The sequence below is a fragment of the Cotesia typhae genome, unplaced genomic scaffold, assembly GCF_013202065.1.
Source record: "Cotesia typhae breed Kobodo isofemale line unplaced genomic scaffold, CoteBio_Ctyphae contig_11, whole genome shotgun sequence".
Taxonomy (NCBI): domain Eukaryota; kingdom Metazoa; phylum Arthropoda; class Insecta; order Hymenoptera; family Braconidae; genus Cotesia; species Cotesia typhae.
In genome coordinates, this window is record NW_027423711.1 from 2,302,608 (window position 1) to 2,329,624 (window position 27,017).

At 26.5% G+C, this 27,017-nt stretch overlaps 1 protein-coding gene across 7 annotated transcripts in view; it reads right to left on the bottom strand.

Moving 5' to 3' along the window:
• Positions 1-27,017, bottom strand: part of Brp (ELKS/RAB6-interacting/CAST family member bruchpilot) — a 61,366-nt gene that overhangs the window by 26,024 nt on the left and 8,325 nt on the right. For all 7 annotated transcript variants that reach the window (XM_074245187.1, XM_074245218.1, XM_074245211.1 and 4 more), the window contains 3 exons: positions 13,806-13,955; positions 8,267-8,363; positions 7,321-7,376 (listed from right to left, as the gene is read on the bottom strand). In XM_074245187.1, coding sequence (XP_074101288.1) covers positions 7,321-7,376; positions 8,267-8,363; positions 13,806-13,955 — 303 coding nt within the window. The remainder of the gene's footprint in view (positions 1-7,320; positions 7,377-8,266; positions 8,364-13,805; positions 13,956-27,017) is intronic.

Genomic DNA, 27,017 nt, shown 5'->3' on the forward strand with positions numbered 1-27,017 from the left:
ACCCTAATAAGGTAAAAGACCCAGTTATTGACACTGGCCTATTTATTTGACACTTGCAATTTTATTCTGATTAAAAAAATAAAATATTCTCATGAAACTAAAAATAAAAGAAAAAAAAACAAATCAACTCTAATAAATTAATAAATCTAATTTTTGATAACAAATTTTTAGTTTTATTTTCGTTAAAAATAAAAAAATTAACCCTAATAAATTAATAAATCTAATTTTTGATAATAAAACGAAAATAAAATTGTGTGTCAATAACTGGGTCTATTACTTTATATATATGTCTCAAGATATATCCATGTTTCCAATATAATTAAAATTTACGTATCCAAAGTGAAAGTATTAAAATTTTTATCGATTTTTAAAATCTGAGGGTGAATCAATGATTATGATCAGGCAACGTAATTTATTTTTTACTTTTAATTCCACGCAAAATTTTAATAAATAAATATTTATATATCATTTGTTGTCTTTCATGTTTTGAAATGGTTTGAAAGTATGTTTTTCAGGTAAATGATTGAGTGTTATGTCTTATGGAATAAGCGCGTAATTAATAAATAATTGACAATAATATGTGTGAAAACAAGAAGAGTTTAAAAATAATGATTTTAAAAATAATGATTTTAAAAAAATTGTTCTATTTAAACATTTAAAAGAAAATTGTTCAACGAACGGCGAGAAGGAACGATTAATTTTTGGAAAATTGTAAGTCTATGTATATAAGCAAATGTTTATGATACATAGAAGTTGTATACATTCAGTGACATTTTAAGTGAAATGAGTCGGTGCATAAGGATTTTTAACATTCCGTTTAACTGTATTGTTAGTGTTTATATTTAATTTTAAGTATTTGGAATAGAGAAGTGAATGATTGTGTATACAAAATGAAATCGAGCCGAGAATCATGCGTGCATAATAAAATAAATAAACATTCTTATGGTAATTATTGTATAATATAAGTATTAAGATATTACATGAAAAAAAAAAATAATCGGTTGACTTGATAGAGGCTACCAATAAAATTCGGTGGTTCTATTGAAAATATCGGTTTTAATTTTTTGACTCAATAAATCGTTAAAATGAACAATTTAATATCTTAATTTTTTGAAAGAAGAATTTCCATATCTGTTTACATTATATGGTAAGCAAACAAACGAATAGCTTCACTTGAAGTAGAGAAAAATTATTTCAATCAATTCGAACAAATTTTCAAACAAAAAAAAAGTAAATTATTGGAAATTTTCAACAATATACATTGTGTCAAGAACATAAATTCTTAAAAGAAGTATTATTCTTCTCAGTGTACTAGACATTTAATTTAATGTTATATTGATTGAAACTACTTAAAATGTATAGTTATATTTGTGCATAAGTTTTTTTAAACTTTTATTTAAACTTACCAAATACCAATTTTAGTTTTTTTATAAGGTGAATTTATCATCTTCATATAACGATGAGTTTATTTTTAATTTACTTCGAATTTGTACTTCTAAATTATAAAAACCGATATTTTCGGTCGAGTCAACGATTGCTCATTTTTCCGTGTATAATGATGAGAATAATTATTTTACTTTGCTCTAAAGTCTATATAATTTTAAAACTAAAAAACACACTTGTTAATTTTTTATACCACATAAATCGCGCGATTTGCGGCTTGGTTTCGTTTTGCGTTTACATTTATATACGTGCTGTTATATAGATTGTTTTGCAAATATCGCGAAACACACTGGCATAAATACACAAATAATGAAATATATAATGATTTTTATACCTTTTTTTTTTTTTTTTTATTTTTCACTGAATAATAAATGTGCGATTATCGTGAATGAATGGAAGCAAATAGCTTTGTTAGGAATTAGATAACTAGAAAATGTGTTCATGATTAATAATTACGGAAATATGTATGAATAAATTTAAAGCAATACAATTATACTATGTACTCGTTTTAGTGTATGAATAGAAACAAACTGCGGGCTTATTTTGTCAGACAAAAGAAGTTTATTTATTTTAAAAATTTTTATATTTACACGGAAAAAAATTATGTAAGATAAATAATTAGCATTAAATTGAGTAAAAAATTCGAGATACTACACCAAAATTTTATATTTATTATTGCGCAATTGCAAATTTAAAATTGCCATTTTTTAAAGATTTATTATCAAGTCACTTTTTAAAGTTTTATACTTTTATCACCTTTTTTAATAAATAAATCTTTTAAAATTTTTATCAGTCAAAATTATCGAACAATTTTTTTCCGTGTAAAATAAAAATAGAATTTTCGATATATTGTTTCAAAGCGACAATTAAATTCTTAAAACCGACGCACAAAAGTATTCTCGACATTGATATCTAGTAAAATATATGAAAATGAAATGAATGAATTCGATTGTGTGATGTTGAGTTTCATATTGTTGATTTTTGTTCAGTTATTTACGTTTTTTTGAATAATGTCTTGAAGGATTTTGAGTATCGATGAGTGTACCTGCTTGCTCCTTCGTCGTTTTGGTCTGCCGCGTGCTTCGATGGCCAATAATTTTTTGAGTTTGTCCTAGAGATGCGAGACGGATATTTGTTGTTGTGGTTGTTGTTGATATTGATGATAAAGATGACGATGAAGAAGATGGCATTGCGTAAGATATACATATTTTGTTTGTTTCAATAATATTTTAATTTAGGAGAGATGAGAGTGACGGTAAGGGAATAAATATGCGAGCATGAATTTCTCATCAGTTCTTTTTAAAAAGGTTTTTTTTGTCTAATATGTTATTATTTTAAATAAAATAAATAAAGTTCCTACACATTCAAAGCAAGTCATTCCACGCATTATTATTCAGCATTTCATTTATTTTTAGTTATTGCCTTTATTATTGACTTTTATATTTAAGCTTTGCTGATATTGTTAATTATCGTTTTCATCCTCGAAAAGAATTTAATATTTTTTTAATTTGGTGGTCTTTCGGCAGAAGTGATAAAGTAAATTAATGAAATTAAAGAGAATAAGCGGATTAGCGATGAAAAGCTGTTTTTAATTCATTTTTAGATGAAATTTACACTCTTTGCTGCGTTATATAGAAAATATTCACGAAAATTAATTATGACAATTATTAAATCTTTAAAAAACGTTTCATTTCATGCTAATGCTAGTACTAATTACACTTACTATTGTATTATTTACATATTTTTATTTTTTTACGTACATTAAAAATTATTTTTTACAGTAATTAAGAAAAATGTATAATTTATCGTAAAATTAGAATTTAATTTCTGAAATAAATTGATTAAAAATTATTCACATGTGTGAATAAAAATGTATTTATTGTTTTTTTAATTTTTTACTTTTTTAATTTCATTGTACGAGACATTTATTTTTGCTTTAATATTTTATTTACAGTTCTAAAAAAAAAAAAAAAAAAAAAAACAATTAATTTAGTGAAAAATAACGATATACATAATAAGCAACTGGCTTAAAATTTGTAGTATTATTGGATAATAATAATAATTTAATATTTTCGATTTAAAACCATAATTAAAATAATAAACCATTTACATAAAAATGTTAGGCAATGGTTTTAAATAATAAAAACAGATTAGATTTTGTCTATCAGAGGGAAAAATTAATTATTTTGTGTTCCAGCGTAATAAAATAAAACGTCTAGATGGAATGGAAAATGAAATGAAACCGTATATCCCTAGTTTAAAACTACCATAACCCAATTGATCCCCAAGGAGTAACAATGACGTTGAACAATACTCGCTCAACTTTAATCTATTGTCTTACAAACTAAAATAACATTAAAACCCTCCGTATAGTTTGCGAGTTTGTTCTTTACATGCAATCAGAAAATCACAATTCTCACGTTTAATATTATTGCTAATAATCTAAATTTTATTCGGTAATATCATAGTGCTGTAAAAATTACAACAGATCAACTATACACGTTTGAAAATTTTTTTTCAGCTATTGCGCACTTTATGTGTTATCTTATATGTACAGTAAGTGATGTCTATAAATAATTATTTTTATATTTGTACAATTTATCACGAGCAGCAAAGAGTAACAGAAGAAATAATAAAATAAAAATGAGTCATTTTTAAATTATAAAAAAAATTTATTAGGAAGTTGATGCGTAAATGAGATTTATAGATATATTCTTCTAGGAATATTTGGATTTGATAAATAAAAGAAAATAGAATTGGTGATTGATGTTTTATGATGCATTTTAATCATGTTCAAAAAAAATTATTAACTAAAAATGAAGAAATAGAAAGTTTAATAATTTTCTAAGGTTTTTCAAATTTCTTAAAAAATTATTAAAAAATTATACATAAGAAATTTATTTTCAATAAAAATTGAGCAAAAATATAAAATTATTTTTTATTTTAATTTTTAAGAAATTTGGTGTGAGTAAAAATGATTTTCTTTAAATATTAAAAATGATTGAAGTCAATAATTTAATTGGTATTAACTTGAACATGATTAAATACACACAAATATATCAATATATATGAATGATTAGTACGTGACGAGAGCAAGTGTTGTACACGTATACAAATAACTATAAACGCAATCTCCGAACTCTCTTCTCTCTATTTATAGAATATTAAAAATAAAATAAAATAAGAAAAAAGTTAAATATAAATATATATTGAATATTAAATAAAATAAATAATTTCTTTGTCGTTGAATGGTCTCTAGACACACATAGAAAGAAACCTCCACCTAGATCCTAGGATCTATAACGAGCACATACATATTAATGCAACGATTAAATAAAAATTAAAGACAGTAATTATAATATTGCAATGATTAATCGATAATTCGGATTTGGAATTTATTTGTGAATTTAAATAATCTTTTTGTTTAAAATTTTTAAATATTGTTTCTCTGTCCAGACAGAATTTCAAATAGAATTCTAGAATTAATGAAAAATGTCGAAGCTTAAGATTTTTCAAATCCGAATTTAATATAAAATGTGAATAAGGAAAAAAGTGTTGTGGATTGGCGGAGGATTGACGCAAGTTCTAAAGCACACATACCGCCGCTAAAATAAAAAGTAACGTGCGAACATATTTGAGTGCTCGTGAGGCATGTTTTTATACCAAATATTTATTTATATTATGGCACTGTGTCTGATGTGATAGAGTCAAAAGTCGAAGTAATAAAAATAGACAATTGCTACTGAATTATATTATAGGAAGAAATAAAAAAGTAAGTGATTATAGCTGAGTGATAAGAGAAAATTTTATATTGTTCGTGCTCAAAAATATGCCGTTAAACATTTTTTTTTAATATTAGTAAATTTTACTTGGTTCAAGAATTTTTCGTTTTGATTGAAGACAATGAAACTCTTCAAATTAATTTTTTTGGTTTAAGAATTTTTCTCTTGATTCAAGTTAATTTTTTTTTCAGTTTATGTATAGAATTTATAGAATATTGCCATTACCAAATCAAACCTTTGTACTGTTTAATATATTCGCGTAAAGCCCTAAAAAAATGTGAAGATAAAAGGTAGTCCAACAGAAGTTGGATCCCTAATAAAGAAAAATTATTTAACAAGATTAAAAAAATTAAATATTAAATTTTAAACCTTTCTGAACCGTTCTGTATAGATTTGATTTTTTTTATTTCCAAACATAGAATCTTTTTTAATAGTTTTCAATTGCCAATACTTTCAAAGTTCTGATAAATAAATCAATAGTAATTCAATTCGACTTCAACGGGAGATTCGAAGAAATTTGGAAGGATTTAAGTATTAAAATACTTTTCAATAACTAAACACTAAATATATTTTCTCGAGTCGAAAAAATGAACTTAAATCAATTTTTATATCTACTGAGTAAGTTTATATAAGTTCATTTTTTTGATTCAGGTTATTCCATCAAAAGATAAGAACGATTTTTAAATATTATTTCTTTCCGAATATTCAGAGATAAAAAATGTGACTATTTTTCCGATCATTATTTAACAGATAAAAACATAAATATTAAAAAAGACCAACGGACGGAAGAAAAAAATGGAGCTATCCGATTCATTTTTGGAAACAATTAGTCATAAAACAGTTTTTACGGCCAAGAGTTTTATCAAAAAGTTGAATTTAACTCTCTTGTAGCGGTACAATTCAATCATCATACACCCTCCGTTGAAAGTTATCAACACTAACTATAAACACGAACATGGAATTGATTCAAATTCAATTTTTTTTTAATCTTTCTAAATCGTTTTTTTTTTTTTCCTTTTTTTGTATCCATTTACAATAACGTAATACTGAAATTACTATTCTTTATATTTTGAAATGATGTGATACTGAAAACAATTTTTTTCTAATTTTGCATAAAAAATTTTATAACGGCGTATTTTTAGTGCACTCATTGTATAAAATATTAGATACACAAAAAAAAAAATTAACTTGAATCAAGAACTTTATCTTCTTGATTTAAATATAAAAATTCTTAAACTAAGAAATTCTTCTTGGTTGAAGTAAATTTTACTTGATTTAAAAATTTTTCCGTCTCGATTCAAGAATTTTCTCTTGAATCAAGTTAATTTTTTTTCTGTGTACAGCTTGTACTTGAATATTGCACTCAGCAGCACTAGTTGTATAAAATACTTTTTCGAGTGTAATGATTAGAAAAAACAAGCACAATGCTGTAAGTAAAAGTGATTATAGAACACAGAGCTAATAATATGAAAAATAAACGGGTACAGTAATAAATATTAATAAAAAGAATTGAAAGTTAAATAAAAAAATGTATGCATATTTAAGGGCAAAAATGTTTGAAATGTAATTTAAATATTTAAATATTTTTGTGCCTTTTTTGCGTACACGTGTTTTACCTCTTGAGCTTTTGGACTATCATCGGGGATCTCTAGACTGTTTAGTAATGCAAAAGAATTTCTAATGGTTTTTAAATGAATGATGCGCCCTAATCTCCATAACTATCACAGTACTTCATATTTGAATACCCAGTAGAATGTTTTTATGAATGAAATGTTGTAATTATAATAATTATTAGTATATTCTAGCTTGTTTCATTAAAATAAATTGCTTATGATGAATATATCTGAGATAGTTAGATGAAGCAAATGCACAGCGCAACAAAATAACTACGTGCAAGCTTACTAAGTATACATAAATATGCTTCCCGGTGTAAAATACGAAAAAATGTATTTTGTACGTGACACGTTAGTTTGATTTTAATGGTTAATTTTAAAAATAGTTATAATTATAATTAAGTATATTTTAGTTATCGATATATAGTACGATTTGGGTGAATAGTTATTTAATAGTACTAGGATAGAAAATTTTTAAGGACCTGCTTCTGGGCCATGGACTGCATCTGCTGGAACATGATCCTCTCCTCCTCTTTTCCTGAAACACGACAGAGGAACGAAGCTCGCGAGATTGTTTATAAATATCACTAATCAATACGCCAACTTTTTTTCCAATTTCCAATTAAAATCATTCAATTTTAAATTTTATGTGTTAATTATTTTTGGCATGACTATTTTAAAGATGTTTCATATTTTAATTGAAAACAACAGTTTTAGATATAATTTAAGTTTCATTTTTTTTTTTTTTAACATGAACATTTTTTTGTACGCAACACACATAAAATATTTTTAAAATGTTTGAGTTTATCTCTTGGATATGAAAGTGAGTTTCATATTTTGACGTTATGAAAATACGTCACAAGGATTCAGATGAATTTACTTCAATAATCCGCAATATCGAGATATGAACCGCTTCTAGAATATTGAGTATTATAGGGAATATTTTATGAATTTTTTATGTCTATTTATTATTGGTGTACAGAAAAAAAAAAAAAAAAACTAAGAAAAATGACTTATTTTAAATAAAGTAGTCGGAAACAAAACGTGCTTGACATTTTGTAAACCTACGGTAAAAACTATTTTTCAGTTATCTTTATTGTCTTTTTTTCTACTTTTCGGCGTTGTAAAAATATATTCTTTTATTTTCTCACATTTATTCTTTATGTATCTTTTATACATATATCATCTATAAAAACTACAAATATTTTTATTTTCAAAGATTTGTATTTCTTCGCTTCTTTTGATGACATTACGATAAAATTTTTTATTCTAGAAGATTTTTAAGTACAAAAAAATTAAAAAAAAAAAAAATTGGCTTATTTTTTTGTTTAAGCTTATAAAAAAAACTGCTGTAATGATTTATCATGTTTGATCTTAATTTTCCAATAAATAAAAAAATGTAAATAATTTAATGTAAAAATCTCTTACCCATCCCCTTGTTTTGGAGCATCTCCAGGAGCTTTTTGATGCTCTCATCTCGAGCTTGCAGAGTTTGCTTTTGAGTTTCTATTCTCAGTTCAAGCTCCTGAAATGAAAACATTAAACATTATTTAATATGAAAAATATTTATCTTAACATATGTTTACTTTATCTACACGATTCACTTAAAATATCTCCATCAGAATGAACACTACTGCTCATTAACACGCGATGTATTCGAATATAATTAAAATTAATCTAGTGACACAAATTACTGGTGAGTAATAATAAAATAAAATAAAATAAAATAAATATTATCTTTATGAGGTGCTGAAGATACTGCCATCAGCAACGCGTGTCAACTCCAATACTCCGACACCAGTTTCTAACGAATTTATGGCGCCTATTTAACGAAGGAAATGCAATTAACGGAGAAATAGACTCTCAGTGGTATATCTTACTTCGTAAATAATAAATTTCACGCTGTGAGTTTTCACATTATTTAGAGATACATTAAAAATAAAATTTTCAGTCAATGTTATCAAGATTTATATTAATACCCGTTCTTCACCCCAATTTTCGGAAATCGAGTTCTCATTAGATCTCCATGTTAAAGGTCCTATTAGAAAATTATTCTATATTTAGGTAGAATGTCACTGTATGTGTCTGTGTTTAAGCCTCTGATAGAGACAGAAAAATTTTCAAATAAAATAAAAAAAAAAATGTCTTTCGGAATAACTTTTTAACCGCACACTTTTTAACACCAATTGTCCCCACAATCTAATCGAATCCCGGAAAAAAAAAATTTTTTTTTTTGTAACAAAAAATGGAGCGATTGTTTTGGGGGTGCTTGTTTTTTAAAAAAATTGTGGGTGTGATATTTTATAATAATTATTAATGAAATAATATGCATTTTTCATAACTTTAAAATTTTTTCCGGGTCTATTATTTTTTATTACCAATTTAATCAGCACCTAATCATAAAAACAACATCGATTAATAAAAACCTTTAACGAAAAATGAAAAAAAAAATATTTTTTTGGAATAACGTTCTTGTCAGATTATTTTGCAGGTGAAAAATAATCTTTCTGTGCTCAAAAAATCATGTTAAATGACCCAAATGAAATGAAAATCAGTTAATTTGTTCAAGAAATATCATCAAAAAATTCAAAAAAAGTATTTTTTTTGCATGACTCCAAAGTTTGGCGTTGAATCGTTTTTAAATAGAATTACGATCTTTTGGAGCTTGAAAAACTGCATTGAATCCCGCAAACCATACCAAAATCAGCTGATACGTTTAGGAGATATTGCAATTCTAAATTTTTATAAAAATGCTCTATAATAAAATTACTAAATTTTCGAGTTCGGAAATGTATAAAAGCTCGAAGAGTCTGTAACGTTGTCACACAAAATTTTTCGAGTATTTTCAACTCGAGTATTTTATTATAAAACTACTATTCTATATCAGGAAATCAAATTAATTGTTTTGAATTATTATAGATGTAACTAGTTTACAATAAAATTTTCTCTTAACGATAAAAAAAATTGGACTAGTTGGATGTTATTGGGCGAATACAATTTTAATTCTAAGTGAATAAAGGGCTGATCAAACCAGCTTAGTTGAATTCGCCCTAGGCAAGCATTTTAATCATGCTTTCCGGATATGTCATCGTTATTAAATTACTAAGATTCAATATGTTTCAAGGCCCCTTCTAAATCGTCAGTTTTGTAATATCCGAAAAAAGTTAACCAATTGCTTTTTTATATTTATTTTTTCAAATTATTTAAAGATAGTTATTATCTTGAATTGAAAACATTAATTCTAAACCCAGAATTTTCTTTCCTTGTTAATTTTCTTGGACTAATAATAAAAATTTAACTTACTCACTCCTTTAAAAATTCTAGATAATAGTACTGAATACCACAGCACAAAAAAATTTATTCGGAAAAAATTCGAGAACAACGTAGTATACCGAGAATAAATGGAAATAATGGAATTACTTAATTTTTTACTTCTATTGTTGAAAAAATGAATAAGTTAATTTAACAAGACAGAGAACGTTGTAAAGCATTGGATTCCTCCTAGAATTTTAAAGTTCTTAATGTATGTGTGTATACAAGACACTAGGGGGTAAGAATTGATGGACTCATCACATTGATAAATCTTCCCATCCCTTTACGAGAAGATATCTCATGAATTTATCATTTTTTGCATACATATATTTGCTTATCATTAATCATGCGGCACTACTTATTTTGTTAAAATGTTTGAACCATGCAGATGTCATTCTCAAAGTTTATAAAAGAACATCATAGTGCAGATGTCGTGTAAGTACTAATATTGATATTGATTCGAAAATAGAAAGCTGCTCAGAAGGGTGTTTGATTTTTCGTGAATTTAATTTTCATTTTTTTTTTTTTTTTTTTTTTCCCCCCAAAAATGAAAGAACTTTTGTGTAGAGACGTTAAATTTTACAGAAGAAATATTTCATAAATATAGAAATAATCATTTTAGTGATTGAAAAATAATTTCAGTTTATAATCGAACAATTTTTAAAACGTTAATTCACGATGATACAGCTGAAAAAATGTAGATTGGAAGCTAGTAATAAAAGACGGTCGATTCAATTTAAGAGAACAGCAACTTTTTTGTACTCTTTGACGGATTATAATCCTGCCATTCATTTAATTTATAAGGAGAAAATTCTCGATGATACAATCAATAAAGTGTGAAAAATAAATGACCTTACAAGCCATCTCTGAAACTTTTCTCTACTTTCATGTTAAAAAAAATCTCAAAAGTTTATCTACCACGAAATTTTGATGTTTTTTTTTTTCTAATTTGAATTGCGATATTTTCCAAACTAATCACACAATTTTTATGCTTTTTTTATTATTCAATGCAGTTTATTAAAAATAAAAAGAAAACTTGGTATTAAAAAACGACCCGACAAAAAATTCAGAAGTTATCTGAAAATAATCTCTTTTACAAATTTATTATCCATATTTCCCGAAGGAATCAACTTATTTAAATACAGTTCGCGGTAGTCAACGTCTTTTTTGAGTAGAAGAGCTGAATAAATTTTAGAAGTAATCGGTACGAGTTTAAAAAATTATTAAAACAAAAATTTTTTTTTAAATTTACTCTTGCGATTGCTCGAAATTGATTAGACCGAATTAGTTCAAATTTTTCGTAAATTTGAATTTAGCGGAATCCTTTGGGATACCGTAAATTTACTTCCAATCGGTTTAACCATTCAAAATTTATTAGAGGTTTACATTCAACCACACAGGGACATCTTTGTAAAAATAATCAGGTACTAGCTTCTTAACAAAGTTGTAAATAATATTTTTAATTTGATAATACATTATTCAATAATTAATGGATTATTTTTAATGTTTAGTTATAGTATTTTTGAATGATCAATTGGATTTTAATTCATAACTTAGTTTTTTATAACTAACTAAAAATCTAATGGACAATGGAAAAATGATAGAATTAATTTTTAACAGTACTGAATTGATTATCAGACTGTAGATTTTATCAAATTTAATGCATCATTTGAAACTCTGCTCCAAATGTGGAGGGACTTGATGGAAACTCAATCTTTAAAATCTGAGTGAAAATCAAACTTCCCAATACTTGAAAATTATTGATTTCCATGGCCGAAAATTAATAAATAGTTGTGTATTTATATTCCCGCATTAACATAGTTTTATAAAAATATAAAAATAGAAGACGTGACTTGGAATTTGTAGGATGGTACGTGATAGAGAGCTGGTCGGCAAGCTTTCAATTTACGTTGAATTTGTGATAACTTTCAAGGGGTTTTACAACTGTGGAGATTAAGGAAAGGTAAGAGAAGTGGAAAGGAGAAGAGGGCGTGTATAATCGAGAGATACGATAATGAGGAGCGGTACCAGTAGAGGAACTGTCTGCATAATCTGGCTGATAGCCAAAGGCGACCAGTTGCTTCCCGTACGTCACAACTGGTTGACCTGAGCAACGACTGAGAATTGAGTGTGCAGTTATTGCATGCAGTTTTCTTTTGCACGGCTCAACATGTTCTCCTCAAAATGCCGGAAGAGTTCGCGCGTCGCCGGTAGTCACACGTACTGCAAAATAGATCAGCTAAACTATATTTGTCTCGAGATAAAGGCTACAAATGAACGATAAACAGTTGTAGTATTTGTGCCAAGTGTTGTTGGTTCATTTCACCGTTTCATTTAATTTTACGTTGATAACTCTTTAAGATATATTTTATAGTTAATAATGTCTAAATGTTTCACTTTCTCTTAACTTAAAGTTTGTTCAACTCAAATTATATTCAGTTAGTTCTTTTAATAGTTTAATTTTAGACAAAATAAATTTTAGGTAAATTCTATGTTTTTGGGTAAAATTAATTTTAAGATATTCTTCTGAAATCTCAGGATCATTAAAATTTCAGCGTAAATTTACAAGTGCACGAAAAGAACAAGATGACACTGAATATCATCCCAGATTATACTCAGTGATATCTGTGGTAAAAAAAATTTTTTCAGATAGTAGCTAGTATAATCCAGATTATACTGGATGATATCTGGATTATAATCATTGTAATCTGGATTATACTGGGTGATATCTAGATTATACTCATTGTAATCTGGATTATATTAGCTACTATCTGAAATTTTTTTTTCACTGAGTATAATCTGGGATGATACCCAGTGTCATTTTGTTCTTACCGTGTGGGTTGAACCATTTTAATTTTTATTTTTTTAAACGAAATTTCTACTTGGTTTTTTTGAAAAATACATAAAAAAAATGAACGGTTTAAAAAAAAATTGTTTATTACAATTTTAAAAAATTAAAAAAATAATGTATAAATTTTTTAGAAAATTGTGTATTCAAATTTTTTTTAATTTAAACAAAATTACTAAATTTAGCATTTACAATCATCGTATGGTATTAAATGAATGAAATAATACTGAAATACAATGTTATACAAAATTACTATATATTTGCAGCAGGATGCATTCTTTAAAGTGATAAAAAGTATTTTAATAAAAATCAAACTTTTGATTAGAGAAAGCACAAAAAATTTTTAATCAATAAAAAAAAAAATTGATGAGAGAATTAAAGCACTAGTAAGTTTGAGATTCAACGCAATGCATTAAGCTAGATTTTTTTTTTTTTTTTTTTTTTTGAGGACTCATAATCCCGGACAGCTTGAGGGGCCGTAGCCTCATTAGCAAATTCTCGGCTGACCTAAAATACTTTTACTACTGTACTCTATAGATTTCTTTTACAATTTTTCTCTCTTTATATTTTTCTATTATTATCATTGTTGTAGTTATTATTATTATTACTTATTACTATTTTTATTGTTAACAACATGCACTGATGTTTTTGCCGGTGAAAAACATTCCTATTGTGAAGCTATGTATGATAAAGATAAATTCAATTGAAAGGTTTTGTGCTTGATAATACACATCACAACATGACTAAAATCAATAGCATTAGTTTATTTTGCAATTTCATTAAAGATATAAGTTTTTATATTTTTACCTTTATTGTGTCACGTAATATTGTTATTTCTCGAGTAAGATGCTCATTTTCATTGTAGAGAACTTCCATTTGTTGTTGCATTTCTACACTTGGTCCTCGCATTCTCAGTCTCAGTTCCTCTTCTAATTGTCTTACCATCATACTTTGTTTCTGTTAACGTAAAGACAAATAATGATTTAATAAAACTCTCTAGTAATATTTATTTTCATCTAATAAATTATTAAACTTGTTATTTATTCTATGCAACGCAGAATAAATCTTACGCTACTTTATATACTGAACTCATACTAAGGATACACGTTTAATTAAATTTAGCGTGGATCGGTCTAGTAATTTTTATTTGGAATTGAATAATGAAAACAATAACTATATACACTGCAAAGAAGCTATTTGATTTAAAAAAGTATTGTTAATTCGAGAAAATATTTTTTAAAAGAACACTGAGAAAACAGTTCATTTAAATGAATTGAGACTCGTTAACTATAAATAAATCTCTTGTTTAAATATCACTAGAAATATTTATTCGAGAGAAAGTTATAGTATATTTGAATGAAATCGAGATTTGTTCATAGTTATAAAATATTTCTTTGGTGCTAACAATCATAAATTTCAACCAAATCAGATTTGTTAACTATAAATAAATGGTATGTTTGAATGTACTCAAAGCAATGATTTTTAGTTTAAGATTAAGAAAGTACTAAAAAGTAGACATATCAAACGTTTGGGGTAAAATGGGTATTGCTTTTCAAATTATTAATTATATTAAAATCAACAATAACAATAAAGTTTGCCGACACCTAAAAATTTTTAGAATTTTTTTTATTGAAAAAATTATTACAAAAAAATTTTTTTTTATTTCATTTGTAAAAAATTCGAAAAACTGTAAGTGCAATTAAAAAAAAATTTAATTTTAATTTAATTTAATTAGGCACCAGGCGTAATTTACTTAAAGCTAGATTTATTGATAGTTAACAAATCTTCATTTAAATGAAATAAACGAGTCGATTCAATCAACTAAACTACAGCGAAGTATTATTGGATTCAAAATAAGATATATTTGAATGAAAGAAATTTGTTAACATTAAATATATATTTTTGTATTTATTTCAAATAAATCTGAGCATTTGAGTCAAACAAACTGTTTTCACAGTGAATGGTTGTATTGATTCAAGAATTTTTACAACGTAGAAAAAATTTTTAATCAAGATATTACACGCAGAAATATATATCATATATATATATATATATATATATATATATATATATATATATATATATATATATATATATATGTGTGTGTGTGTGTGAAATATACATATATATGAAGAATCTATGTGTCATACATAACATATAAGGGGGCGCAGAAGTTACAATATATTTTGTGTAAAAAAAAATAAATGTGGACATATATGTATGTTCGGCTGTATCTTTTACATATATATTTTTTCATAGAGGGTATTTTCGTGGGATAAAATCAATTTCTTCATTGAAAAACACGTTTTGTTTTTCAGATAAGAATAATTTAGTTCTTCTTAAAGAATTTTATAGTCTTCGTTCAAGAACAAATTTCTTCATTCAAAAGAGCAAAGAAAAAAACAAATATTTAATTTAGATCCATTTTAAAACTTGAGACGTATTTTTGATGATATAGAAAATAGCAGAAATCCGAGGATTGTATTCTTGAAACAAGTCGCAGAAATTCTTGAGTAAAATATGAGTTGTCTTGTTTAAAAATAATAGTTTTTAGTTGAATAGATAAAATATTTGTTAATAAAAAAATTTTTTTCTTTACCTAAAAATATAATTTTTTTAATTCAAATTTTTTTTGAATAAATTTCTTAAATTAATTCGAATTAAATATCTCGAAGTGTGAAGAGTGAAATTTTGAAAAAAAATATTTTTCTTACACCAAGTAGTTTTCTTTTTAGAATATTTTATAAAATTTGTATCGCATAAATAATTAAATTTTATTGAAATTAAAATTAATCAAATAAAGTACATATATTAAATATAAATCAAGAAAAATGATAAATTTTATTAAACTATTTTCTCCGAAAGAAGAAAAGACTTCGGAAAAAATGAAAAGACTTTAAAAATCTAGACGAGGATTTTGATTAGATAGCAAATGAATAAATGATAACTCTATGTAAAGACAATCGACTTTTATCAACCATATCCTCAATTAACAAAAGCAAGTACTAAAATCTTCTACACATCGAATGTCAGATTAAATTGGCTAGAAAATGAGTGAGAGTATATTGCAGGTCGCGTGCAATGTCACAACATCGGTGATATGTATAACAATAGTGAGTATGTGTGTGTTTTAGTGCTCAGTTGATAGCAAGCATCAATATTACACTCGTCTACCACTGTTAAAGCACTTATACAATCATCAGTTGGTGAGTTAAAGCCTGTACGATAGACAAGGGAGTACAGTAAACCGAGTAATACCGAGAATGCAATAGAGTATTTCCTACTGGGAATTATATCAATCTACGTCAAATCGTTGTTGAACATTTATGCAATTTTATATTACTCGAATATTTGCCACATAATTTATGCTAATACAAACATTAATAATGATCTGTTAAATTATAAGCTAACGATAATTTGAGACCGATGAATTATCTACTTTCTAATGCATGTGAAAAACGGTCTTTGAAATTTAATAAAATTCTAAACTAGTTGTAAAATATTTTATGTGAGCAGAAAATTTTGATTTACAAGTTGTAAAATATTTCATGTGAGCAGAAAATTTTGATTTTTATGAAGAATTACTAAGGAAAATTTAATTTAATTAAAAAATTGCTACTTGGAAAAAAGAAAAATAGAAAAATTACAATGTATAATGTAGTATTTACATTTTAATGTAATAATTACAATCTGAAACTGTAAATTTTTCAGTTTTCTTGACGGTGGTCCACTTTTACATTATGGAATGTAATTTTTCCATGTAAGTTTAATAATTGGTAAATTCGAAACAATTAACAATTGATAAGTTTAATTATTTTTTACTGATAATTACAAACTTATCGAAATCATTTATTTTATGAATCAAATGCGTATAAAAAATAATTATTTTATTTAATTACTCAAGATAATTTAATACTCTATAAAAATGTTGCAAAGAATTTCAAAACTTTGAAAAATTATATGATTATATAATTAATTTAACGCTGTTTGAAATACTTGATAAATTGTTAAAATTTTCAAACATTTAATATTACTATTAAAAAATTTTAAAAACTGTAAAAATGGTAAAAATAATCAAAAAGAACGTAGATGAATTTTAAAAGTACCGCGAATGTCATAAAGTAATTCAGAGATATGTTTCAGTAGTTACCCACCTAGTATATTGACTAATTTATAAACTATATGTAGATACTTGTGGCTATAAAAATAATGAATGTTTGCGTGTGAGAAAAAAATTACTTGGGAAATGGCTATCAACAGTGAGCGACAGTTTAAGGGCCTGGAAATGCTGGACAGTCAGAGAGTGCAACGATTGACCCGATTATTCTTGCTCATCCATAGCAGGCTAACGGGAGCGTGACGTCACAACGTCGAGGCCACACCCGGTAAGCTTATGACGTCACTGGTTTCACAATGAAATAGTTTTGTGGAAAATACGATTAAGTGGATGTAATTAGCTAATAGCTGCATGTTCCTGTTATCACAATTTTAGTTTTCATTTTTTTACCCTCTACAATTCGACTTACAAAAGAAATGATTGTGCTTTTTATTAACAATTAGAATAATTTTATCTGATGTAAAAAAAAATTAACTTTTTTTCGGCTGGCGCTGGGAATAGAACTCGGGACTACTGCGTTAAATCTTTTGCTTTTCGTCACTTCTCTAGACTGGAAAAAAATTAACTTGAATCAAGACGAAAAATTGTCGAGTAAATTGAAATTTACTTAAATCAAGAAAAATTTATCAGTTAAAGAATTTTTTTACACGGAAAAAAGTAAAATTACAGAACTTACTGTAAAAAGTGTAAAAGCCACAATTTATAATTTAATATCGAAAATAAATGATTAGTAGCTGTCACTATAGTAAATAACGACTCTCTCATCTTAAAAAATTACAGTTTCAAACAGTAAAAATTGCCGTTTCAATATATAGTCCATATTATGAGGAAAAGGGTGACTCAGATGAGGAAAAGGGGGTCTCACTCTTCTGCACAGAAAAAAAAAATTTCTTGAACCAAGAAAATTATAAGAAAGACTGAAGTTATTTTGGAGCAAGAAGAAATTTTCTTGGCTAAAAAAAATTTAACTTTGTTCAAAAAATTTTAATTTCATTCAAGAAATTTTCAGTCTTCCTTAAGATTATTTTGATTTAAGAAAATTTACGCTTGACTCAAAATTTTTTTTCTTTCTGTGTGGGAGAATTTAACATTTGAAACAGTAAAAATTCTACTCTTAAAACATATATTTTACCAGTCCAAGCAAGTCAATAATTAAAGTTTCATTTTTAGCGTTGCGTTTAAAATTTACCATTTTACTTTATAAATATTAACATTGCTTGTATTAGAAATTTAGTAACTATTTTATATTTTTTACATGTCATGTGATCATTTTTTAGGTACAAAACGATAAATATCAAAGTAAAAATTCTCAATTATTATAGTTTAACATTTTCGACATTTACATAGCGAATATTACTGTTTTAAATAGTATTTTTTCCTATGTAAAGAATAAATTATAGCATTTAAATGATAAATATTATAAAGTGATTCATAAAATTACGATTTTACTGTTTGAAATGGTAATTTTTAGCAGTTGATCATTAGTTATTACAAATCGACTATAATTTATTGCAGTGTACATTTTTTCGTATAATTAAATCAATAAAGTTCTTCAAAATAATTTTCTTAATTCAAAAATTCTTCTTTTGAATCAAATTAATTTTTTTTTCAGTGTACTGTTTAAAAACTCATTGATATACTTAATTAAATATCACTATTTTAAAAGTGTTATCCGTCGTTTATTAAACTAATTAATAAAACAAAGTAATTTTAATAATCATTGTTCAAAAATTTGCGAATAAATGTAATAAAATAAAATGAGATTACACTAGAATGACGTAAGATAAAAGCGCTTAAGATTACGTCAATACATATCTGTCGCGACAGTTACGAAATACTAAGCCTCCCTTGAGGCATTAAACCCTTGGTGGTAGTGATGTTGGATGCCAACCTTGTCTCAGTGTATCTTCAGGTTACTAAACAAGCTAACAGTGTATACTACATATTGTTTAAAGCAATTATACAGATAAAATTATAAACAAGCTATGGTTTTAATATTTCCCCGTTATATTGTATTTATTACAATCATTAATCGTTTATCATTTTTTTATTCAATTATTCAAAGAAATAAAATCAATATGTCTCAAGTCTTCAAGTAAATCAGGGTCGCTGATAAACGATAATATAAAAAATATAACCAAGGTATTCATGGAAATGTAAGGCTTAGTTATAAGCCAGAAGTTACTTATTTGTATAGAATTATTGCTTTTAACTACTGGCAGAAACTGTTTCAGTAATAGGGGCAGAAATAAATACGTTTTCTTTTATTAAATATTTATATAGACTAGACAAGAAAGGCCTCGAAATAAAAAAGATTATAATTAATTGCTTACTATAAGATAAGCATGAAATCTGGCGTGGGATATTTTTAGTAGAAAGAAAAATTTCCTTCTCGTAGTTGACTCTCGTTCAACGATAGTCGAAAAATATTAAAAAAAAAAAAAAACGCTAAATTTTGAAGTTTCTCCAGTTTTTCTGAAAGAACTCAGAATAAATTAATATCACAAAAAATTTTAGGGCATAAAATTTCCCCAAAATATCATACTGAATGATTTTTCATCCGTTTGTTACACAGTAAAAAATTTTGCGTCATTGTGTCAAAAAATTTTGTGTTAAAAATTTTTATGTTAAAATTTAACACTTTTTTATGTTAATTTAACACAATAAATGTTAAATTTACAAATAAAAGTGTTAAATATTTAACACAAAATTTTTTGACGCAATGACGCAAAATTTTTTACTATGTATTTTAAAGAATATAACGCACTAAAGTTTTCTCAAAAAATTACTGTCAATGCTAAAAAGTATCAGGTAATTTTTTGAATACTTTATTTGATCGGTCCTTGAATTAAAAAATAGAATTTGTTCCACTGTTTTTATATTAATTGCTACTCAATATTCATTGAATGGATTATATATCAATTTTGTCAGTGACATTATCTAATTATTTTCTGTAAAATTCGTATATAAGTATCTTTAAATGCCTGTGTGTGATATGCGACAAATAAACTAGTAAAATACACAGACTCATAATTAATAGACGATTAATTGCATTCTCGAATATTCGTTTACGTCAAATTTGTCTCATGATACTATACGGATAATTAATGTTATACGCCTAATTGAATAATTAATATGCAGTGACGTTAACAAAATAATTAGGAATGTATGAATGCTCAAATGAAATGTAATTGGTTTGTTTCATTGCAATTGATGTTAAGAAATATTATATTAAACTTCTGAATACCACTTTACACATCTATGATTTTTGTTTCCTCAGCAAAGCAATAAGGTGCGAGGCAAATAAGAAATATTCCAAAATTTCCGCATAAAGTGAAATACTTTCAAAGAGAAAAATAAAATAAATTTGATTCTACATTTCTACTCGGTTTTTTTCTTGTTTTAACCTTTTCCGCAGGGAAATTATTAAATTTTTCATTGCATATTGCAGCAAATAGTCTTTTAGTATTTTTTATTCTACGAAATCATGCATAAATTTGATTTTCCTATAAAAAAAAATTCTCTGGTAAATTTTATTATTTTTCATACCTTGTAGCAATTTTTAAAATATATTTTTAAAACATTTACAACAGAATTTAAAATTAAAATATAATTATGGATTTTCTAAAATTAAATAATCATACAATATTAGAAAATTTGTTAAGAAGAGGTTTGATTTATTTATTCTCATTGAATTTTCAACTCGTGGAAGAGCTGTAAATAATCGTGAAATATCGTGAATTTTAAATGAAGTATGATCGATAATTCGGCAAATATCGATGAATAGAAAAAGAAGAAAAGAGATAATAAGAAAAAATGAGCAAAGAGCTGTGAATTTTAAGGGGAAGCCTTTCTTCAGATCCTATTAAGTATTGCATACAAGTATTATATACCCTGTACTTATTCTTCGCAGTAAGTAAAAAAAAAATTCTTAGCGTGAATATGTTCTTTTTTTCATATAAATTATTGATTTTAAAATATAAAGATGTATATTCATTGAAACGGAAATAAAAGAGTAAAACTTTTTTAAGCCAGACGCTATAGCTTTGAAGGAAACGCACGAGAAAAAAAAACATCAAAACAGAAAGCCAAAGAGTAGTTGGAGAGTCTTTTAAGTTGAAGGGAAATAAGAGAGTCTAAGATTCTATTATAGTACGAATAAAAAAAAGAGTCTGGTTGTGAGGTCATTGTACCTCGAGAGGATCGATCCTCTTCTGAGAACTAAAACTACCCCAGCAGTGCTTGAAATGTCGCGCCGAGAACGCTCTTGGGTGAAAGCATGGAAAACCGTCGATAAGGTCACACCTACGTTCGAGGAAGAGAAAATAACGTTTCAGCTCAAGGAGTGGTATGTAATGTGCTTTAAGTTAGTTACGTGATCCCTCGGGTTTAACAGTTTAACTCCTACCGTGTTTTAAATCTTTAACGATCATTCCGAGACCTAAACAACTACGTGGAGAAAATTATCGTTTGCTTTAACCACACATGCGATAACATAAAACATTTTCTTTTCATTATTTTTTTACTTCCATAAGTTACATGGACTATTAGATCTGCTGTGTCGTTTATCGAGAAGAATTGCACGCTTCAAAGTGAAACGCTATGACGCCTTTAAAATCACATCCGTAAAAAATTTTCTGATATGGACATATCGGAATATTTTATGTCGTTATAGGTCGTTACATAATTTATCAAATGTATTGGTATGCCCGTGTGTGGCCTGACATGAAAATTGATTTTATTAGGACATATTTGTCTTGATATATCCTGATATGCCCGCATCATGCTTGATATAGTCATAAATGTTCCTATATATGATTCTTCGACGTATAATATTCGTCTTGAGGCTTTCAAAATAAAAGCTTTTGAATTCTTTCAACATCTGGAGTTAGAAAATTTAATATGCTCATAAATTATCGATTTATTAACGATTAATTTCACTGATACTAGAATTAGTTTCATTACCAAACTAATTTTGAATTAAAATTATCTGTAAACTTAATGTTTTTTACAAATTGCTATTATATAAACAATATTTCAGGATCTTTTAGTTTTCAAAAATTTTTCTTTTCCTCTTCTCTGTATTTTACTTATACTTACATTATGTTCTCACTATTATACAAAGATGTAAAATTGTTTCATAATGTTACTTACGTGTACCATTGCCATTATGTAATTTCTACCATTTGCTATTCGGCTTTTAGCCTTGGCATTTAAATAAATATAAATTATAATAAAAAAATAAATAATAGCTGAATTTTATGAAATTTTAAAATAAAAATTGTTTTTTTTTTTACTCTTTTAAAAAGTTATCGGTTATTAGTTTTTACTCTGATCAACTACAAGGATAAAAATTGTAAGAAAAATTACAATTGTCACATCATTATTCAGGACTAGACTTCCAATATCTTCACTTTCATAATTTTACATTTTTAAATTTACGATGCTACATCGTAAAAATTCGTGTATTGACTATTTTTATACTTGTTTTTACGACATAACATCATAAATTTTGAATTGTAAAATTATGAATGTGAAGATATTGAAAGTCTGGTCCTGAGTTACATTGTGACTATATTTTAATGCTTACCATAAATAATAAAAAAAAAAAAAAAATACATCATCCAAGTTATCGTAAATAGTATCTCGAAGACTCGTGCCACATTCCATCAAGAACAGTTCAGTAGTTTTCGAGTAAACAGTTGACTCAATAAATCTCATTTTACAGTTCAAATCATTCACAAAGTATTTTAACGCAAATCTTATTCTTTGAAAAACTGTTTCATTATAGAAAAATATTACTTTGAATAAATATGGGATCTATTTACATTTCAATTTTCAATTTACGTCTAAAAACGATGTTTTAATGTCCTATAAAAATATTATGCTAACAAAATGAAATTGAAAAAGAACATTAAGTTGATTCAAGAAAAAAATTCTTGAATCAACAAATAATTTTAAAGTGTTTCATCCTTTTGAATCACGTAAAAAATTTTTCTAGCTTCGTAAAGTGAATTTTACTTGATTCAAGCATTTTCGACCTTAGTTCAAAACAATTAAACTCTTTAAAATAATTTTATTAGTTCAAAAGTTTTTCTCTTGAATTAACTTAATTTTTTTTATCAGTTCGTGGATACTGAAAAAGTAAAACGACTGAAAAAGTAAAATGACTAGTTCTCCAAAACATGTTTTCAATTAAAATTGTTCAGAATTTAAACGCTTAATCAATCTGTTTGTAATGATTAATGATTTCCGTATAAAATTATGAAAACTACATGATTTAAGGGGGATAGCCACTGTAAAATTTCGGAAAAAAAATTTATTTTTTTTTTTCATTAAACTGAAGTTTATATATTCAAAATTATGTATTTCAAATTTTATAGAAAAATTCCGAATAGTTTTCGAGTTATAGTCATTTTTATAAGAGCGCGTCGATTGACCGTTTTACGCGCGGCGCTTCGACGAAAACGTCGCCTGCTCGCTCCGTCTTTGATTCGTACGGGTTGGCGATTGTTTTCCCTCACGATTGTCAACCGTTACAATTATTTGACTTTTAACGTATATTTTTTCTTATTGTTGAGATACTGTACCTCATAGTTTAGTTGTTTTGTATGAATACACACTCGTTCTTTAATTTATTGAGTTTCTTAGTGTACTCGTTATTGTTTACTTACTTATTTTTTTAAATCTTCTGATCTTTTTTTTTGTTTATTTAACAAAAAAATTTGTTAAATAATGGATCGTAAACAAAGTAAAGTTATTAAAAACGAAAGAAAACTGCCAAACGACAGGAAAAATTTAATCGACCGCTCAACAGATATGAAACTGAAAAAATACTGGCTCTCAACGACGTGATAGTGCTTCCAAGAGGAAATTATCACAAAAATCTGATTGTACAATTGATTCGAGTATTAGCTACAAAATTATAAATTTTTTTCGATATTTAATTTACTAAGTGGCTGTGTATCGTGTAAAAAGTGTGGTGGTGATGTAAACTTTACTGAGACAAGTATTCGAGGATTAGGTTTTAAACTAGTTGTGAATTGCAAAAATGTGATCCAGTTTTGATAAATTCATGTCCACTCATCAAGAATGCGTATGAAATTAATCGCCGTTTCATCTTTGCAATGCGGATAATTGGTATTGGGTTATCTGGAGCTGAAAGATTTTGTGCTTTCATGGATTTACCACGACCAATGTTCCATAGCTTTTACGATCGTCTGGTCACACAAATCAGAAATGCAGCTAGAAACTGTTGTGATTTAGTGTTGAAAAAAGCTGCTAAAGAAGAAATCCAAGAAACCTGCAAGCATTTAAAATCCAATGACATTCCTGGAATTTCTGTCTCCGGTGACGGTAGTTGGAAGAAAAGAGGGTTTAAATCTTCATTTGGTATATCTTCTCTAATTGGTTACTTTTAATTAATTAATTAAAATTTTAATTTTTAAGATTTTTTAAGGCTGTTTGAGTCCAAAAAAATGAGGAAAAAAGACGAAAAAATTTTCAATATGGCGCCATTTTTTCTCAAATCAAAATTTTCAAAATCCCCTACGTGCGACGATAGCGACATTCCTATAGATTAAAATGCCGTTTGGTTTTTTTGTTTCAGATAATCCATTTTTGAGTTACAGTACCGGCAATGGAGGGGGAAATTTTTTTGGTGCTCTACAAAAATGTTTATAACTTTGTGATAACAAAATATTTTTGAATAAAAATTTAGGAGAATTATCCTCAACATATACTTTATAAAACAAAAAAAACCCGATCCCCAAATTCCTTTATTATCCTAGTAAAAAAAATTCCCGAAAATTGCCTATTTTTTCCAGCGTCACAGTGGCTATCCCCCTTAATATGTTGACCTAATTTTTCTTATTAATAACGTCGAAATTTGTAATAATGCAGGTAATAAAACGCTATTAATTATCGGGCAAATAATTTCCTCACACGTTGTTACTCTAGCTTGTTGTGAAAAAGCACTATAGCGCTATGAATCAAAAATATTTACAAATAAAAAAAAAATTAATTTATTAGCTATCAATGAAATTGAAACTTCTACCAGGGAATGTATTAATTATCGAAAGCGAATTATAATTTATCATGCAAGATATTGGCGGCAATTCAGGGTTTGATATCTAGCACCAGTCTATAAAAATGACTTTATTAAAAATAAATTTTAAACGTTCATTTAATTCATCAGTACGTTTAAAAATTTCTAAAATAAATTCATTTATAATTTCAATAAAACAGAATTCATAATTATTTCATTAATATTTACCGATTAGATTATGTTACTTTAAAAAACTGGATTAAGAAGATTTTTCTATTCATTACTTTAAATTAAAAACTTCAAAGAGACATCTAATCCGATAAAAAAAAAAAAAAACTATTGTCAGGATCTGAGAAAATTACATACATCCCTTTCACTGTGCACTTTGTTTCGTGTCATGCAAGTAATATGTTACAGTGGTTTAGTGGAAAAACTTAGTAAAAGTATAAGTAGATTATTGAGTAAATAAAGTCGAAGATGTTTAATGAAATTGCATTTTTGATTAATTGAATAAGACGAATAATTGATGATTTAAAGGAAAGTAAATAAAATACCAATGAGAGCTGACTGTGGGAAATTTATAATTTAGTATCTTTTGTTATAAAACTTTCATTTCCCATGATTTGGCCAACGTAGTAGATATTACAAGAAGAGCTTTGAGTATCAACTCGAGCTTTAGTATTGAAGCAAACAGAGTGTGTTTTTACGGTAGCATGTAGCGCAGTAGTAGAGGACAAGTAGTAATAGTAGTATTAGTTGTAGTAGTAGTAGTAGTAGTAGTAGTAGTAGTAGTAGTAGTAGTAGTAGTAGTAGTAGTAGTAGTAGTAGTAGTAGTAGTAGTAGCAGTAGAGTGTTTAAGAAACAGAGTCGCTCGATAATGCCTGCATCACTCCTTCTCGCTCGATGTCTCTCGAACGCTCGTCCTATTTCCCTTTTTTCTTTGCCTTTAGTTGACCTATTTTCTCTCTACGTCTACACCGTACAGTTCTAATACTACAATTTTTTCCTTACATTCCTCTACTCCCAACCATTTTGCCGAGTTGAGGAAAATATTATATTTTTATAGAAAAATCGACGATCTCGATTCATGACATAACTCTAATAGAATATTCATTTTCAGACTAATTTATAAGTACCAATTGGTATTGATCCTTCTGAATTGTAATTTGACATTCAATTATTGTACAAAAATTATAATAATATAAATTTTTTACACTAAAATAAAATAAAAACATTATTTGGTCTTACAAAAGTTTTGTTTAAGTTTAAAGTCTAAGAGCAGTTGGGGCGAATCGGCCACTCTAAAATGTTGATCCGAGTTTTTTTTTCCCATTTTGTTTTGAAAGTTAATTTTACACCGCAATTTTGTTCGCTTTAAGTTCACTTTAAGCAAAAAAAAAAACGCCTTTTTTTATTAAAATTTTTAGTAGGTAGAACATTTTTCCTCTATTTGGGCACATAAATAGGCTTAGAGAAAAAGAAAAGTTTGCTTCAGTGTGAGCAATGAATACTCTTTACATAAATTGATGAACAAAACTCCTGATCCTGAATCACCTTTACTAATAAAGAAAACCATTGATATTATGAAGTTTAACAAGTATTTTTGTTGCAAGAAGATAAGTTTTGAACAATAAAAAAAAAATTCAGAACTTGCATCAAATTTTTTATTTAATGCTTATTGAATGTATTGGAAATTATGTGACAAACATAATTTTTCTCCCTTAAATTTTTATCAAAATGTCAAGATTTTTTATTACATTCACCTCTAACTTTTTTTTTAGTGTCAGTAATTTTAAAGTAAAATTTGTCAAAATTTATGAGTCATAAAATTAATACTTTGATGTAAAGGTCGGTC